Source organism: Thunnus maccoyii, chromosome 13 (genome assembly GCF_910596095.1).
Source record: "Thunnus maccoyii chromosome 13, fThuMac1.1, whole genome shotgun sequence".
Taxonomy (NCBI): domain Eukaryota; kingdom Metazoa; phylum Chordata; class Actinopteri; order Scombriformes; family Scombridae; genus Thunnus; species Thunnus maccoyii.
This window is the reverse complement of record NC_056545.1, coordinates 12,011,433-12,031,568: the sequence shown is the minus strand read 5'-3', so window position 1 is coordinate 12,031,568 and position 20,136 is coordinate 12,011,433. Positions and strand designations below refer to the sequence as shown.

Here is a 20,136-nt window from a genome sequence, read left to right as displayed (position 1 = left end):
CAGATCATGTAATTTGGCTCAGATTTGAAAACTAAATTAAGAGGAATGCGATGTTCCTTGTTTGTTATGTAATTACTTTATTGCTACCAATGATTACCCCTTGTTATACATCTGTTTCAACATTTTGCCCTCATCTTTCATCACTGCACAGCTTGTCTGAACAGTTTGTCTCAGTCTCACTGGATCACTCTTTGTCACGTCTGCAGTGGGATCAGAAGACGAGCAAGAAGGTGTGGCCGGTGGCACTGCTGCAAGTGACAGATGGGAGGTCCTGACCGATGACCCATTTAAGAGGGTCAGTCACGTGATGGCAACACAATAAGACGGTAAGCTTGTCAGCCGCAGGAACCTTTCAGGAATTGTGTGTTTGTACGCCACTAAACGAGATCGGGTGAATTAATAGTGAGGACAAATATTACTATAGATGTAATAAACATAATAATAAACTTTCTAGGATGCTTTTTAATGTTAAGTATTCATTCAAATCTTCCTGTTACTAAAATTTACAATATAGGGCATTCAGGAAGATACAGAATTCAGATCACAATAAAACTTTATGTGATGATTTTACAAATAACTACATGAAGATTTGTTTAACCATTACATACTTCATATTGTGACCCTTCACAGTATCCCCTCACAATTAGTCTCTATGCCAAGATTCTGAACCACAAGTCTGTTTTCCAGTCATAAATATCTCATCAGTTATTAATAAATGGGTGATTAATCCTTAATGAAGCTTTCAGAGAGCAGAGAAAGTATTCTTTAGGTTTTACTCTATTTGTTTATGGAGAAAAAAACATTTGCAATCCTGTAGTTGTTATGCGGTGGAAAACTGCCTTTCCATGATCAAACGAATGTGCCAGTGAGAGTGCAAAGATAACATTATGCCAATAAGATACAGTTCCCAGGGAGTTAGCAGGAAGGCTAATCTGTGGTATACCAATTTGGTTTCCTGTGTAAAATGATTAATGGCCGCCTGGTCTGTTTTTAGTGTGAGAAAAAGGCGGAAGAAGCTGAGGCAGTAATTTCTAAGATAAGTTACACTTGTATTATCACCAAAGCGTCAAGGTCACTTATGAACTCAGAAATAATGACCAGATGGTTGGATATAATCAAAAATGAGGTGGAGACTAGAAAGTATGCTCCACAATAGGAAGGATTATGAAAAGTATATAATATGAGGGTTTATGATTTTATATTAGGTTTTTCTTTGTCTCGGGACAAAAGGCCACGGTTTGCTCTGTATCTTTTTATATGCACAGTAAACCTATTCACATTGAAGTCTACCAGCTTCAAGTGTATTTTTGAGTCTCTCTCTTTCTTTTTTTTGAGTTTTGTGTTGACTCGTGAGTAATCTGAAGAGTTATTGGCCCAACTGAAGATTTTCCACGACAGTTACCTAAAACAGGAGAATATAACGGCCATTATGATTTCAATGAATGAATGTGATTGAATGTGCAGAATGCAACAACATTTTTGAATGGTGATTTTTGAATATCTCAATAAATACGAGTCAAATTTAACCAGGAACATCCTCTGTGTACAAAAATGTGTATCAGCTGCACAACCATCTTTTTTTAAAATTAAAATATTTCAATGTTTGTGTATTCAGGGTCACTTTAGGAAAAGTCATAAAATTTCACGCTAAAACTGTGTTTCAGGTGTTTTTGCTGTCGAATGTAAAAATGGGTCAAAGTTGACCTGAACAGGATGTAAGGATTAACCAATATTAGCTCGTTACAGACAGAGTGGCCAAATACAAGTCAGTGAGAAGAGCCAGTCAAGACCAAAAACAGCTGTGATGCATTCACATGTCAGTCTGAAGGAGTATAGGAAATGCAATCCCTTCATATGTAAACACTGAAGTGCCACTGAGCCAAAAAGTGATTGTCCTGCTCCTATTTTAAATCAAAAAACCAAAATAATAAATCGCACGTAATTTAGATTTTTTTTTAACCTTCGTGTGTCTGGTTCATGTTGTCACTCACTCACTCTCTCACTTTGTCAGCCTTTCTCAAGGTTACTTCAGTTCATTGGGAGTGTCTTATTGTACCATGTGACCATGATGCAAAGTTACTCCGTGTCAAAGCTGTGCTCAGCTGCAGGGACATGGTATGATGTAGCAAGTACCAAAATAACTTCTATTAAAAGAAAACAATATCAATAAGATATAGATATTAATTTTCTAATTTAATGTGTCTGCATATTTACTAATTTTATATCAAAAATAATGCCTTTAAACGCCAAAAATCTAGCATAGATTTTAGGTACAAGCTGAGAGACTTTCATGATTATTTTTCAACAGACATGAAAATCTGATGATTTGCATCCATAATAAACATTTCATCCCTAGGAACCTTAGTGTCAATCGTATCTTCCGTCCGACCTGTAGCCCTTTAATTTCAGCAGGGGTGTCTGCCATTGCGCAGCAGCCAACTAGGTGAAGGTGGAAAATCCAGCAGGAGGAGGATGCTTCAATAGGCCACCGGGGTCTGTTTCTTCAGTCAACACATTCCTTTTTTTTTCTTTTTTCGGGTGAAAGCTTCACAGTAAACCGGTTTGACATCGCAGCCCCCTGCCCAGCTCTCCCACTGTGGTGTGCCTCAGATATATTGTCGTCCCCCCTCCCCTCCCCTTCTTAATCTCCCAGATTGTGGGCGACTTGCTGCAGTCGATGCTGCAGTTTTGAGCCGCTCCTGCACCGGGACAGCTGACTCAATGAGAAAGACATGCTCGCATTCGTTTTGGTGTCTGGGTCGCTCTGGATTATATTAGGTGAGTTTTGAAAATGCGTCAGTGTTTTACATTTATTTTTTTTTGATTTAGCACCGGGCCCGGGCTATAGGCGGATGCACCTGTCTGGTAGGGGCCGAGGTGCATTGTGTCATTCATTACCGGCTTTTTTATTTACCAAAGGTTGTGCTGTTTCTATTTTATTACAGAACCTCCATCGTCGAGTTTTTAATCTGTAGTTTATTGCTGCAGCTGGCGCTTTGCCTGCACGATAATGTCGCCGGTAACATTTTAACATTTTCTCAGACTTACACGTGTATGAACCAGCTTCGATACAAACGCCTAACATCTCAGTGTAAGCAGGCAGTAAAATGATTCAGCCACAGTGCTTAAAAATGTCACTCCTGGATTATTAGGCCAACATCGAGGATGCTTTCAGGTTTGCATTACCTTCAATCAGGTACAGAGGTGTGGACAGGCTGCCATGCGGCTGAATGCAAGTGTGTTGCTATATGCGGCTCATTCTGCAGATCAGTGATTTGAATTTTATGGAAATGTGTATTGAATATCCAAGAAAGAAAGGGCTGCACTCACTATAAGCCAAACAGGATAAAACGTGTGCATTTGAGGCCAGCCAGCTGCTAAGGTCGTATGACATTGTGCTTATAACCGGACACACGTCATTAGCGGATATCTCATAACATCCCTCTTTCAGTACCTTCAGGTGTGTGTTTCTACCTAAATTTGGCTGTACAATCATCCATCTCATACACTTTTATGCGAAGTAACACATATGAGTTTACTCGAAAGCCGGTTGTGAGTCTCAAGCATTATGTCTGTGTCGTTGATGTCCTCCACCATGCCTCAGTGATGGAGGGAGGGAGGATGAGGAGGATGAGGAACGATGACGCGCTTGGAATGGCCGCAGCTGATTGGGCGGAGCTGTCCACGAGAGAGGGGTGCTGAAATCCTGCAAACCTGAGAGCACAGCATGCTCTGCTCTGACTGAAACAACCCCACCCCGGGTTACTGAGCGGTTTACGGGGCATCAAAACTGTCCAGAGACACGCTCGTTGACCTCTAGTCGTCTTTAAAACGCACGAGGATATATTTTTTAAAGATATAATCCATTACAAGCTGTGTTTTACAGCGTTGAGGACCGGATGAGAGACGTTGTACGACGCAACAGCGGGGCTATTGTTTTTATGCAATGTGTCATAGAAAATACAGTGTAGTGAGGGATTTTAAATGGATCAGATTATATGCATTAAAGGCCCACATGTAATTGTTTATTCCTCCGCCAAAGAGTGCAGGTCTTCAAAACCGGCTGCACAACATGGTTGCTAAGTGAACAATAAGCAGTAACATTAAATTTTGCTGTTACAGGGTTGCATATTTAATTACCAAGGCAGCCAATCCGAACTGAGGGACAAAATGGTTTAAAACAAACTGAATTGTTTGGATGAAAAATATATGCTACAGTGAAGCCAAAAAGGACCGCCCCCAGGGGACACTCATGACACCTTTAACCTGTCATCAAATCCCAACACCCTGCTGCTCCACAATATAAATAATTCATTTTAATCACCAAATAGTGCAGCCCTACACAGTGTGTAAACCTATTCTTTTTCCCTCCTCAATATTTAATTAAAAGGATGGTACTGGCTTTGCCCCGCTCTTTTGCAGAAAATAGTTTGTAAACCAGAGATGTTTTAATATTTACGGATGTTAGCTTATCTGTTTAACATAACACAAGATCCATTCCTAACAAAGCAGTAATGGCATGTACCTGTGTGTCTCTTAAGTATGACTTGTTGCCCTTTTATCATTCTTTTCTATCTTAACCAAATATAAACTGTAATAAAACAGAAGGTGGGAGTCAGAGGGATTATGAGATGTTGAAAACCTGCAAATTAAAGGCACACTGCATGACTGCACAATGTGATTGAATTAATGTTGAGTGTTGAGTCTTACCTAATAAATATCTTCTACTGTGCACGAATGTTAGGCTTTATGAGGCAAGTTGTATGTATTGTACCAAGACAAATTCCTGCAGTCACATGTCTGATTCCTTTTTAGTCAGATTTGGCAGTCAATATATCAGGGTGCTGACTTGTGCTAATGGTGGTGGTGGTGGTTTTGATTTTACATAAACACTTCTCTAAAGCCTCAGTCCCAATGTAATCAATAATATCAGTCAGTCTGAGGTGCACAGCCTTCCTTCTGAGTGGCTCATTGCTGTTTCAGCATTCATTGCATACTCTTCTTCATATTGTGGGAAACTTGGCAGTAATGGCTCAGCCTAAAGTGCTGAACCAGGTCTTTCTGCCTGTCACGTGCGCAACTAGTTCTCTTCTTCCAAGCAAGTATTCAATGTTGTATTTGTTTGCTGTGCATTTATAATTGTGTTACATGAACCCATCGATACAATAAACCTATATGGAAATAAGGCACCCTTCAAGAAGCCTTGTTTAAGCATAAAACCTCAGTGTGTGAGGATTTCAAAAATGAGTCATCGTCAAAGTAAGAACTTGGCTATTTCTCTTAATTCCTCAAAAACTGAGCATGTAAAGGAGGAAGACTTTCACTATGTAGACTTTAGCTCAATGATTGGCCACCTTTTTGGCTCAAAAACTCTAAAATGAACCTCCTAACCCACAAAAACCCCATAACAGGATGCACATGCCCAGTGTGCAGTTTACAGTTTAACAAGTGTACAGTTTAACAAAAGTGGTTTTCACTTTGAGGTTGAACTGTTAGTCAAAGGCTCAACATTTTCAGTATTTCACATTCACATAAACATAGAATAAACATACTTGAAATTGAATTTACATAGTAAAAAGGTGTTTTTATTTCCTTTTCTACCATTAAATAATCTCATTATCCTGAAAAAATGTCTTACAGCCCATTTGGGCTCCTAACCTCCTAGATTACTAGACATAGGCTGGCCTGCCCTTTCACTTTGATAGTCAAATTAAACAGAGATGAGCCTCATTCAGTGATGATGTGTGTAATTTGTTTAAATGTGCAAATATCAACTATGTTATCAGACATATTTATTTGCATTTGCTTGTCTGCATTTGCGTGTATATTGTGTGTTACTATGTCAGCCTGTGTCTCATTTAGTGAAGGTGAAGACGAGCACTCTGTGTAAGTAGGGGAGGGTGTCAGAGAGAAAGAGAGCTAGAGAGAGAGAGTGGCGGAGGGAGGGGTGGGTGGGTGGGTGTGGTGAGAGAGTGCAGCGTCTGTTGAGCTGAGGGTGGTGTGATACGGAGGCCAGCCAGGCTCAAACTAGGCCAAAACGCATCTCGCTGCCCTCCTCTTGCTTACCTCAGCTTAATCTCGCCGGTGGCAATGGGAAGGTAATCACTAGTTTGCACAGGGTGATGTGATATCCGCCTGAGGCCCCTTAACACACCACACACACATACACACACACACATACACTCACACACATCACACCACACCGGCTGCCTGGCTGCCTCCGACGCCTTTGTAAGTGCCACTGCCTAGACCACAGCTGCTTTAGCCCTTCTGCAATGCAATTACACTTTAGATCTCAATTTTTTTGTCTGATTTGCATCTTTGTGTTTTTCCATTTTTATACTTTCTTCTTGCTCTGTATGTATATCTTTACTTTTGCTATAGACTGCACATATATGTATATGTAGTACATCTTTCTTCTGTTGCTTGTATCATTATCTATTGTGTGAATGATGGTTGCAGTCATCTGTTGGGCTGCATCTCAGTTCAGAGGGTCAATGGCTGTTTCATGTGCACAGGATGTCTTTATATGGTGCCCTGAGTGACAGTGACAAGAAGAAGTGGTGGTTTTGACTCCTGGAGGGGGGTGAACTCAGTTAGAAAACTGGAAGAAGGAGATAAGAATGTGTGGTTAAAGACAGTGAGTGAGTGAAAGAGTAGGCATTGTCAAAGGATGATTAAGCATTGATGGTTAAAAAAAAAGAAAAGCAAGAACAAAAAGAAAGATGCAATGCATTGAGGTGAGTGATGTTGCAATATTTTGAAAAAAAGCATTTAAAGAATAAGAGAAAGCCGAGCAGGACATCTTTAAATAGAGTGCAGTAGTGAGGTTACTACTGGTCATCTGTCTCTGTGTTAATAGGCTGTAATCTCCCCACGCTGGACTCTAATTATTGGTGACGGCCCTCATATGGGCCGATGGGGCGGGACTTAAGGATGTAGGGTTTGCGTTTCCTCTGCTTTAAGCCTCTAGGGTCAAAGGAAGTCTAGCTGGCCCATTCACAAGCCCTCAGCGCTGCATAGCTTGCAGTACTTTGCTAAGTGGAAACTTCCTGAGAAAGGAAGAGAAAGATTTTCCTCTTACACCAATGACAGATTAGGAGATGCAGCATTAAACACGTCCCTGTAGCTAAAATCTGTATTCTGTTAAGTTGTCCTCTTGTTATCTTTTATTGATACTGACTGAATAAGTGCATGGGGACTCTGTAGTATTTATGGTGGTGTGTTTGTCCAACCTTTCACAAGTGTTATGGGAAGTGACTATTCAGAGGCACTTATCTAAAGTGTTTTTGGGAATGTTAATGTAGCATGTATGAAGTTAGTTGAATTTCTTTTCCTTCCCAAAATGTTGTCTTTTCAGGAGCTTTTCATGTGAGTGGATACAGCTGGAAATGAATGAAAATTTTGCTCCTTGTAATTCATCTTTAAGTCAAGCGTCATGGTTAAATCAAATGCTTTGGTAGAAATTTTACACCTCAATATATCCAAATGCATTTTTAGCCTTTTGTGTGAGCTGATCCTCAAATTCATATAGTGTAGTTCAACTCATACATACTGCATAATCCATCTTGCACTAATTCAAGCAAATGCAGGCTTTTGAGTAGATATTTACAGCTGTAAAGATTTCACTTCTTTGTTCTGATTCATTTTATACCTAAAATATTTAACATTTAATATTTAAGACATGCTTCATGCATTCAGGCATCAAGTGAAGGTCAGTTGACTGTTGAAGCACATCAGACATCCTCTTGCATGTACAAAAAGTCCATATGTTTATTTATTTTTTAATCCAGCTGTTCATGCACAGTATGTGCTCTGTTTTGATATGATATAGTTGGTATTAAGTTCCGTCTGTACAGTGTTTGACTGTGCACATCTGTCAGGATTTCCGGACAAGTGTGTATGTATTAATGTCCCCTCTAAGCTTGATTTTGAATTTTGTAAAACATAATACTCAGTCATCAGTCAACATTTTTCACCAAGTCTTGATTCTACATTGTCAGATGAAATAGGCCTGTTGCTGTCATGACATAACTCATGTTAGCTGATACCAATCCCCTTTCCCTGTTATGTTTCAGAACTTTACAGGCAGATGACTGTAATCTGATTGATTATCTTTCAGTGAAATCCCAGGAAATCATCAATAAAAAGCATGTTTTAAACTAAACCGTCAGTCAAAAGAGAAGTTGACTGATGTATGTCACAGGCTCAAACAGTCAATACAGCAGTGATGAGGAAGTTAGAAACATGATAAATGTGAAGAGACGACTGCAGTTATCAAAACTTTGTAGAACAAAATTAGATGTCAATGTTTGTAGCAGTAAAATGTATCGCTCTGTTGAAGAATTTGAACAAAGTTGGCTTTTCTATTACAGTTTGACCAAACAAACTTAGCTCAAGGTCCACTAGTGTTATCCACTAGCTTTCAAATGCACTCTTGGTCTTCATCGATGGCTGGACTTTCCTCAGTTGACACAGAAAAGCTTCAAATTCTCACATCAGAGAAGCTGCAATAACTGAATATTTGGAATTTCTGCTTAAAAATGACTAAAATGATTATCAAACTAGTTGCCGATTCATTTCCTAAATTGACTAATCAATTAATCGACTAATCGCTGCAGCTCTAATTGCGATCAAGATTACACTGAAGCACTCGGATCCACTTCCTGTTCCTGTTCCAAACTTCCCTCAGGCAAATTTATGCTTTTTTTATCTTATTGGATTGTTTATTGGAATAGTACAATAAACAGTGTCCAATAAACAGTGAGACTGGTGCTTGTGTACACATCAACAGTCCTTCATCCTTGAATGAGCAACCTGCGCATTCTTTCTCTCTGCATACGTTTACATCAGCTAAATGCCCGCACTGTATGCAACACAATTCGCCCTGCAGGGATGATGAAGATAACTCGATATTCATGGTGTGATGTACTCTTCATCTCACGAATTAAACAGAGAGGTCTTTGAGTGCACAAGCTGATCAAGGTCATTGTTGTTGCTGATGGGGATGCAGCTGTCCTGCTGTTCTTCTGTCCCACCAGCTGTAGCAACAATCTTTGTGGAGGGCAACAGGAATGAACTTTGTGTATTTGTGTCCCTGGAGCGCGTTATTTAGGTTACTACAGGACAGACAGTTGGACACCAAACAGTGCCATAGGTTGTAGTGGGGGAGAAGGTTGAAACAGCTGGGCAAATTACCCTGTTCACCCATAGTAATCATGCAAATTATCATACAAATTTAAGCATGTGGCCTCATCTCAACTATGATATAGATCAGTTTTCTATTCTCACATTTGTATGAACTTTGTTCTATCAAAAACAAAACTTGTCTGTAACAGAAAACACATGATGAAATTTGTTTTTTGTGGATATTAATTCTAAGAATGATGTAACCATAGACTGTATATAAAGATGGATGTAGCGAGCTGTGATGTCACCCATTGGTTTGCATTGGAGCCGACAGTCCAATTCAGTGCCAGTCCTGGAGCTGGGGAGAGCAGCAGGCAAGCAAACTGTCAATCACAACTATCAATCAATGCCCACACGGCAGACATCAAAGCTTACTATAAGTCTTCAAATATTATTAACAAAGCAATAATTTCCAAAATGACCATTTAGCAGTTGAGACCATAATGACTGTGAAATAAATGATTGATTTAAAGAGAAGTTTACACTGTTTGAATGTGAGTCGGTGGGAGCCAGGGATTTTTAGGTGCCAGCATCTAGGGGGCCGTTATTGGCATTGCACTTTAAGGTGCTTCCGCATTGGCTTCAGCCTCAAGCTGTGGTTGTTGCCGCTTGACTGGGACAGGCCTAGAGACATTTAATCTGTGTCCAATTGTAGGGGTTGTGTGCATACTGTACATGTCCCCCCCCCCCCCCCCCCCCCCAATGAGTACAGAGAATTCACCTCAGAGTCACCTTGAGTGAAGGATACACTGGCTGTCATTCTTATTATAGAAAGAGAAGACGGCATTTCTTGAAGGAGCCACTCGCATCTGACAGGCTTTTCGTCTCATTATGGCATTTTCAGTCTGTTAATACATACTTTGAAGGAATCAGCCCCTGAATGGGACACAGCCATTGTGTATAGTGGAGGAGTAATTGATTCTTAAGACCTTTCACTGCCTCCCACCCAGCACTCAACACTGCACTGTCTCGCTACAGTCTGACATCACCTTTTAAGAGGGAACATTTTCAGTAACAGTACAGTTGAGGTTTAAGTGAGTAATCAGGGGACGTTGTGCATGTTAAAGTCTGCATAGGTCAGATTCTGCTGTGAAGATTTCCTGCTCTGTCTTGTCCTCTTGTGTTATCTTTTATATAACATTTTTCCTTTATCTTTATTGGCAGTCAAACAAGTGTCGAGCAGGAAAAATGCAGACGAGGGCAGAACAAAGAGAGTGAAAAAACAATGACGGGCAGTTATATGTTTGGATCTCTCCTGGAGGCCAATTAAGTGTCTGGCAGACTGTGGGTCTCTTGCTGCTGTAGGGCTATTACAGGGCAGGAAAATGTGGCGGGCAAGCATGTCTGTGCTGTGGCATTCAATGGTTCATTTAACCCTGCAGGCTCCACAGACAGGTGCCAGGAGTGAGTCTCCATTTATCAATCAGAAGATGAGGAATATTTCCAGATAAGTCCACCTCAGCCTATCAAATTTGAATGTCTCGCAGCATTTAACATCACTATGCAGAGACAAGCAATATAAATAGATTTTGTTACAAAATTACATCTAATCCAAGTAAGATGACATCTCATTTTACATGTTATATACTGTATTCTCTCAGGCCTTACACACAGAAGACACTTGAACAGATCATATCAGTAATATTCAATAAAAAATAAGGGTGTTACAGACTCAAAGAACCAGATTTGAAACATTGAAATGTCAAAAATGAACTTTTTTTTTCTCCAGCAAGGTTAAGTTAAGCTAAATTTCTCCAACTATATCTCAATATTTTGCCCTTAAGCAGAGAAAAGCTTCTGTTTTAAGAAGCCACTTTCAGTCAGAGCATCCACCGTTAGCTAAAATAAATGTTTCTAGTCCTACGTTCAGACTGATGACATATTTGACACATTTTTGTTTGAACTTTATTTTACCTTATTGTATTGGTAATAGTTGTATTATTAGTATAAGGGCTGGGCGACTTCTGAGAAAACAGTATCACAATATGAATACAACAGTTTTTGTAAGTAATTTTTGTTGTTTTTACAATCTGCTTGGAGTTATTCATTTGTACAACAAAATTTTGTATATTTAGTTATTGCCCTTATTAGCTTTATTATTAGTATTTATGGTATTATTATTATTATTGATATATATTGGTGTGTATGTGTGCATGTGTGTGTGTGTGTATGTGCGCATGTGTGTGTGTGTGTGTGTGTGTGTGTGTGTGTGTGTGTGTGTGTGTGTGTGTGTGTGTGTGTGTGCGTGCGCGCGCAGTAGGGGTGTAACATTTCTGAAACCTAGACTGAAACTGCAACACAAACGTCCACGGTCTCAGGATGCAGTTTCATCTCCAATCTCCCCCCCAACCTGCTGCTATCGATGTAGGCACCAGCCACTATTAGGGGACATACGGTAATTATGTTTACTTAGTTAATATGTAGACTGGTCCTTAGCAAAATTATTTTTTTACCTATTTTTGTTCACTTAATTAATTTATGTGAAGTTAATTTATAAAGTTAATCTACCTTCATAGTGTACTTCAATGTTCTTGATATTCCACATTGTAGTCGATTTAATATAACCCAAAAATTTTGAGGTATGAACCGAACCATTGCTCAAAAATCGTGGTCTGAACAGAACTGTGGATTTGAAGAATCATTACACCCCCAGTGTACAGTAATGCTTTCATAACCAGCTGCACTCTCTCTCCAGTCTCCTCTATTCCAGCGTTTGGCACAGTTGTGTCAGTAGGTTATGGAGTCTGTCTATATTTAGAGCTGGTCGAGGGCTGTTTCCCCTTCTCTGCCCCTCTTTTCAAACACTGACTAATCTACTGCGGCTCTGTCATCATTGCAGCCAAGCCACGTTATCCACTGAACATGACACAAAGCACATGCAGCGAGATACGCTACATTTATGTCATCCAAGCAGCCGACTGATCTGCATATTCCTACAGTGATGCATAAGGGTTTATAACATCAATCAAGTATGCAGGCCCTGACCTCTAATCAAAGACCGTCCACTGGGTTAATGATTTTCATAATTAGCTTTTGGTCTATAGTCTCAGAATATTTCTTTTAAACATAAAACCCTCAAAATAATCTGAAAAGCAATCATGAAGTGATGAAGCAAAGTATGGGGGTACTTTCCCCCCTGTTAGCAAAATGACCAAAATGCATCTCCCTTGTTAACTTGCCATCCCCCAGTAGCGGAGAAAGTGCAGGAGCAGAGGGGTTGACTCATTGATCCATTATCTGACTGAGGTTTGTGCAAGATAGAATCTAGGGCCCGACCACGGCTCTGAAATATCAGTAGCCTAACTGTGCTGTGTATTGATAAATCCATGGCACTGTCCGTGGTGCTGAAATAGCAGACGGATTTGTAATTCCGCCTTTTTCTCTCAGTCCCACCCTTCTGTCAGTTTCATCTTGGATCTATAATATTCTCTAAACTATTTGCTGTAAATACTCAATTCTATAATATATTGTAGCCTATACACTCCATAGAGTAGTGTCACTTTCACACCTTCATGATCAAAGTGATAAGTAGCAACTAGAAGTTGCAGAAGAGCAAAAGGATCATAGAGACACACTGCTGCCTTTAGTATTCCAATAATATTTCTATGATCATTCAACAGTATCTGTGCTGCTGAAAATACACCCCCAGACCAAGCCACCTGTGTAACAAAATATTTTAGAGGAGACATGACTACAGATATAGTTTTTACTATAGATGTTTGGTGTAACCTGGGAGTGGAGAAGGTAATGTAATGGAGGAAATGAACCTGCACTTACCGCACTGTGCTCAGCTGCTTCAGTTGTATAATTCAAGGCAAAGTTTATACCGCCAAAACTTTAGTGTGTTTTAAAAAATTTTAAAAAAGATAATTAAAATGCTTAATGTCCACATCCAGTAAAACAATAGGTCTACACAAAATATGTATTTAGCCTAACAGCAGTTGTATTAAATCGAGATTATGATCGCAATTATAATGTCAAGAATTGAGCTGGGCCTATATGATAATCCTAACCCTAAATCTCCCATTGGGCCATCCCCCCCAGTTAAAAATGAACAAATCACTTACAGTACTGATTATGTCCAATATCAATGCAATCAGATAAGATATCAATATAATCAGATCACTTGTGAAATGAAATCTATTGCCCCACAGTTGTAGAACAGGTCAGGCTGTTTCTGCACGAGAGGTGGTAAACATGCTAATTTTGTTGTTGTTGCTGCTGTTTGTTGTTGTGTTTGATAGCAGCATTTTTGTTTGTTTTATGAAACAGTTCAGTTGTTCATGTCCTGTTGGCACGGCTACATGGAAAGGAGCTTCTCCATCAGTGGAAGCTACAGTATGTGTGTGTCTATGTGTGTGTTGTGCTCCCTGCCTGGCTGGTGCTTTTTCATTGATCTTCCCGTCAGAACTGTTCAGACACATCAGCTGTACTGCAGATGGAAGAATACAAAACTAGATGTAGGGAATACTGTATTGAGTGTGGAAAATAAAGTGTGTGTGATGGGAAAACAAACTTGTTCTGTTCAGGAGAGCTGGTTTTCAGCTAAGACAAATTTAAACTTTAGCTGTAGTTTTTACTAAACACATCTCAATTAAATTATGGGATTCACAGGATACTGACTTGAGTTAAATCTAAGAGCGTTCTATTTTCCATTCCCAATTTCTTTCTATATTTTTAATTTTAAACTTCACTTTTTATATGTTGAGGTCAATAAGATGTCTGCACTTTCTCAGAGTTACCAGTCCATTCCCGAACACCTGAATGTGTGCCAGATTATGTTTTTCATTTTGTCAGGTCTTTACAGTAATTAAGTCTAACTGTCGGACAGACTCCAGCAGTGCACAGTGGGCCACTCCATGTCCTTACCAGGGCAGGACATTTTATCCCAGAATTAACTTTGACATTGTAATTGCTTCAACATCCATATGGATTCCAGTGAGCAATGTTATTTAGTTCAGAACCATCACTGAGTTTTTTTGTCTACCATTTATGATCTATCTTACCAATCACCACACTCAACATTTCCCAGCACTTGCGCAGTTCAAATTCCCCGTCAAGATTACTGGAACTGCAGAGAAAAAAAGGGACAACAGAAAAAGAGGAAATATTTGATTCATACAGTTAAAAAAAAAAAAAAAGAGAGAAGTACAGTCATGTGGTGTCAGAGGTGCTGTACTGTTTTCAGAGGGATCTATCATGCTGTGGTAGAGGATTCAAGCTAAAGTAGAGTTTGGGAAAGCAGCATCAGGAAATTCACTGTAGAGCAGTTTAAGGTATTGTGCTTTTGACTTGAATCAAAGCAACAGGGGCGATGACGGATAGCTGTAGTACACTATGCAGATGTGATGTCATATGTCAGTGCTGCTTTACAAATGACTGTAAATGATGACTGCTGACCACATGTGTGTGTTTTCCTGTGTTTGTCATGTGGAAACTAAAACATGTGAGCATTGGGGGAGATGAGATGAGATGTGTGAGCTGGTATTAATGAATGTCAAAAAGTAAAATATCTAGGTTTAAAACTATAAAGCTCTTTGTAAAAATATTTTTATGTTTTATTTTTGCCAGTGTTGTAGTTGACTCCTTCAAGTTGTAACAAAATATTTAGTTTCAGAAGTTCCTATTCTGATCTATGAAATACTCCAAAGTGCATTGGCACCCAACTGTAGCTGTCAACAGGAATAATTCTTGTTTATGATGAACAGTAATCATAAAAATGTGTTGTGACCACCCAGCTTGTGTTTCTCAACTATGATCTGCAAGCACTGGCAGCATTTGTTTAATATCCTAAATATTGTGCAAAGCTGTAGCACCAAGTGGATTATCACATTAAAGTCATATTAAAATACCTTAAAAATAGATATTAGAGACTAATATTATCAAAAACTAACACTTTTTTAAAATAAATCATATTTTATGGGCTGATTACATTATTTTTGGCTGGACGCAACAGTGGGGCCTGCCTTATAAATGACTGAGTGATTGAGTGATGAAGCTAAGTATCCCAGAATGTGTTTCACACCAACCGGCAGTGATGGCAGAGATTAAGCTGTTGTAATTTTCACTGTACGACTGTTAAAATGTCACTTTATTAAGTTTTAATATTTTTTCAGGTAAGAAAATAACCATTTAGGTTCCCAATATGTGGTCAGTTTATCCAAATAACGCCTATTTGGAAATTTGCTCTGACATTTTTGGAGATGTGAGGAGCAGCTGGCTGGTTGAGACCAGCCAGTCATCCCAGCCACTGACAGACTGACTCCTGGTGATTTACCAGTGGCTCTAATGTCTCCATAGCATTTTGATATATGATATAATTCTTTTTGGAAGATAAATGTTGGCCTCACAGATGAAATCTAACAATTGTAGCTGCCACATTAGTTTGTCTGAATGTAAAGTGAAGTTTCATGTTTTTACTGGACAGAACAGCTTTGCCTCTGCGGCTCTATATGTAAAGATATCACCACATTTCAATAAATATAAATGTATTAAAATGAACAGATCATTCTATATTAAATTTTGTTTTATTTTATTAAGCTACATAACAGTTTGGGTTTATATTATAGCTATGTTACAGACTGAATAACATGATTTACTGCATCTCTGTGTTAATAAGGTTATTTTTTTGTGAGAAAAATAGTGTTAGTGGAGCTTTGGATTGAGATTGTTTTGTCACATTACAGTCAGGTAGTTGTGTTGAAGCTGAGCCGCTGCTGTCAACAAGTACACTGCTGTTGTAATTGCAGAATGATTGTACTGCCTCCTCCCGTCCTCAGACGTTTGTACTCCTGAGCAACTAGCAAGTATGCAAGTCTGAACTTGGTATACTTGGTATTGAGAAAGGCCCGATGCGAAATTGGCTTCAGCCAAAGCCGTTTCAAATTAAAAACCCTTTAGCATTTCATACACAGCCCAGCCATATATCAGGTTTTGACCTAGTCTTGTTTCAAACTCAACATATTCAAATTTGACCACTTTAGGCCAATAAGGAAGTAGATAAAATGTTCACAATTCCTTAACTAGAACCTGGCAGCGTGGAAAAGGATTTGAAACATCATTTACAGCATTTGCAGCATACATTCATGTTGGTTAATTATACAAAGTACAGACAGTATGGTTGAACGGTTAACTGAATGAATAAAATGTTAAGATTTTCATATAATTGAAACATTTGTAGACTTTACTGGTCTAAATTTTCTGGGAGAAATGGGGGCAGGATTCATGATTTCAATATTTCTAAAATCCAGGCTATGATCCTGCTTATAGACCTTTATACAACTCACTTATAAATCATCTACATTAGATTTAGTCAGTCAACAAGACACTAGGTGTGTGACTTTATTCATTTTGTTCCATTTTAAAGGTGTAAGAAAGTCATGCATCTGGCTTCCTGCCTGAGGCGTGGTCACACCACAGTGTGGGTTCATGTATGACATAAGTCAAAGGTGGGTTGAATCAATGAGGGCAGCTGGACTTGGTTGATCTGGATGGCTGAGAATCTTCACAGACATGTATGACACAAAGATTCAGCTTCCCTTTAGTAAACTGAGAAAAAAATAGTGGTTCTACTAAAAACAGAACAAGTGAATGAGGAAGTCAATGTTCCCACAGCCTCAGATATTTATACTGATCATTTTCACTGTCCGTTGCAGCTCTGTACATATACATGCGTGGGGGAGAGAGATAGACAGTGAACGAACACACAGGAAGTGATTCTGATTGGCCGTGGGCTGCAGCAGTGCCCCGACGCTATTCGTTCAGTCAGGTGGTGCTGTCTCTGACTCATTCCCCAGGGGAGGGAAGGAAACCCTCCAGTCAGCGCTGCAGCCAGCCTCCCCTTCAGATAAATTATGTATCTCACGATTTGTGTGTGTGTGTGTGTGACGGGGGCTGAGCCGTAATGAGCCTTACGCTTGTCGTGTGTGGTTGTGTGTGTGTGTTTTATCTACTTTCCAGTCCCACCACCTCTCAGTGTTTTAGTGTAGATTATTTATTCTGAGCTGCTTTTACAGTAAGAGTAAGAATGCGGGGGAAGACCCCCTCATTCATCACACTGCTTTTAATGAAACATAAAAGACGTGTTTCAGCTCACAGGATCTGGGTGGAGGAGATGTGAGGTCAAATGTTTTAATAAAACACTTGTTACAACCCAACGCTGAGAAAATAAATTGACAGATTTAGGTAGTGGTAAACGTGTTTGTGTGTATCTGGGCAAGCCCGCTCACATATGTGGAAGTGGTAACGAACTTATCTTACCACTTCCATCCTGAGCAACAGCTTTAGTTCTCAACAGTCAGGTGCATGTCATGTGAAATGTTTTTGTGATGTCTGACTCATTCATTTATTTATATATTATTTTGAGTTGCCTGTTTTTAGAAAGTCCCACATGCTTTTCCCTATGCTATCTTTAATCAGTCTCATTTTTTTGAATTGATAAATTGCCAAACTGCTGTATGTAAACATGAATTCAGCGTGAGTGGAGAAACATGTTGATAGCTCACAGTGACATAATAATAGAGGGATAATATGATCTGACATACAGTTCAAGAATGTGTACTAAACACAGAAATCTTGCATTTTAGTTCTTTAATTTTATTATTTAACATCTATAAATTGCTAACACATCAAAACATTACACTGAATAGAGGAAGAGGAGAGTTTCATGGCAAATATTCTGCAGGTCTTTGATGTTTTGGTTTGGATTCAGAGCTTATTGGCTATGGAAGTGAAACATCCTGTTCTTTCAACTAGTAATTATGTGGACTGTTGGTGTTTCGACTTTGGTGAATTTTATGCTTACTGTGGCAGTCCGCTGTTTATGTGCCAGACAGTGGTTTTGTCTGTTTCAATCCCTCTTCTTCTTTTTGTCTTTGAAGCTCCAAAATGCCACTTTCTTTCTTTGAATACACTGTGTGGAGATTACATGTGCGGGTTTCCTCCTGCACTGCAAAAATCAGAAAAATTGGACACTGTAAAATGACCAGAATTTAATGTATTTAGAATTCAATAATCAACATGTTTTTCAGATTATTTCTATTTTTTGGTGGCAGCGGTAAACAAACCAATAAGCCATTCCCCCCAACACACCCAATTCAGTTGAATAAGGTATTGATTTGGTGTTGATTGATCATGCTAAGAAAGGATCCATCAAAAAACATAAAATCACAATTATTGCACCAGATATTGATTTTGAAACTCTTCCCGAAGCAAATAAATGTTCAAAATGGGGTTTTGTTTAATAATGAAAATAAAACGTGGCTATAATTTGTAAAGAATTTCTACTTTTTGTGTTTCAGAAATACATTAAATATTTTTTCCACAGTGTCAAAACAATATTCACATTTTAGGATCTCATGACACACAAAAAAGTGCCAAATCTTTGTTAGAAATCATAAATCAATGAGCGTCCTCCTTCCTGCAGAGTTGAGTTCCACCCTGATGGAGAAGATGCAGGCCCAGGAGATGATGAGCGGCCTGAGGATACCGGAGATGGACGAGCTCGGCCAGTTCTTCCGCTCCTTGCCGACCTCCACGCTGGTGGGCATCGGCGCTCTGACCGCCGTGCTGGCGTACTGGCTGGCCACCAGACCCCGCCCAGTCAAACCACCCTGCAGCCTGCTCCACCAATCTGAGGAAGTGCCGGTAAGACGGGCAGACACTCCAATGCAGAAAAAACTTCATAGATGCAGTCTCATTCACATATGCTGACATTTAGATTCACTCAAACCCACATACATGATGATTTACAAATACACTCTCATCGTCTGACACTGATTTACTCACCATAAACTAATGGACAATCTCACTTTTGTAGATACATACCTTAAACACATACACAACTGCAGGTGTGTAGCCTCGTTATTGGAAGCACACTTATGCATATGAATATTCATGGTTATTCTCAGAAACATGGACACAAACATTTTTTAGTTTCAATTTGATTTATTCAATAAAATCAAGAGTAGAAGAATTTCTGACTTTATAAAACACACAGAAGCACATTCTTGGACAATTCACGGTAATACACGCTACACAGACTGTGTATGTGTATAAGAAAGTGATTGAAGCAGTTGTATTAAAAGAACTGTCAGAGCAATGCTGTTTTGTGTACTTACAATTTATTCAGAAATCTTTCATTGTTAATAATAATAATAATACATTGTTGGGTTGCATTATGCTTAAATCAAAGTTACATAATTAATAAAAATACAAAGGACTGTTAGCCACTATTAAACCTCTCCCTGTGCATCCAAAAGTGTTTTGACTTCATTTAATGCTCACAAGCTGTGGGAGCAACCTGCCTTTGATTCCACCCCAGTCCTGGTTTATCTTAACCACCATACCAATCAAACCAAACCAAACATAAATTGTTTTTCATATACACACACCACAACGCTGTGCCCACTCACTGGCACGAGAGGCTGGCTGTGTTTGTAGTAAATGTGAAACTCCTCTGAAGGGCTTTTTGTGGCTATGAGGTTTTTCTTTGGTAAACTGAGGTCTCTGACGTAGTGACACTACAGTCTAATAGATTGAGACAACTGTGTGTCTGACGAGTGTAGACACAAACTACAGTACATCTTGTGATCTTGTTTTTATTTATATATTTAGTTAGTTTGCATACTTTCTACTTCAGTTTGATAGTAACGCCCCCAGAGTATTAAGAGAAAAAGTGTTCTCACACTCTCTCTCTCTCTCTATCTCTATCTCTTTGTGTCAGCATGAAGATGGAGGTCGCAGGTCCATGATGGGCGACAGTTCCAAACTGCTGACTCATTACCATGACGACGCCAAGACCATGTATGAGGTCTTCCAGAGAGGCCTCCACATATCTGGTGGGTAGGATGTGTGGTGTGAAAAATAAACACTATTTAATGTTTACTCACAAATATACAGTACATACAGACAATCTGACTCATGCATTTGGATAGCTGAATCCCAACT

The 20,136-nt window shown here is 39.2% G+C and overlaps 1 protein-coding gene across 1 annotated transcript in view; it reads left to right on the top strand.

Annotated features, from left to right (window-relative positions):
* The first annotated feature begins 2,391 nt into the window (after positions 1–2,391).
* acsl6 (acyl-CoA synthetase long chain family member 6) overlaps positions 2,392–20,136 on the top strand; it is a 38,710-nt gene continuing 20,965 nt past the window's right edge. Inside the window, exons 1-3 of the mRNA XM_042432140.1 lie at positions 2,392–2,778; positions 18,614–18,834; positions 19,913–20,027. Of these exons, the coding sequence (XP_042288074.1) occupies positions 2,733–2,778; positions 18,614–18,834; positions 19,913–20,027 (382 nt within the window). The 5' untranslated portion in view covers positions 2,392–2,732. The remainder of the gene's footprint in view (positions 2,779–18,613; positions 18,835–19,912; positions 20,028–20,136) is intronic.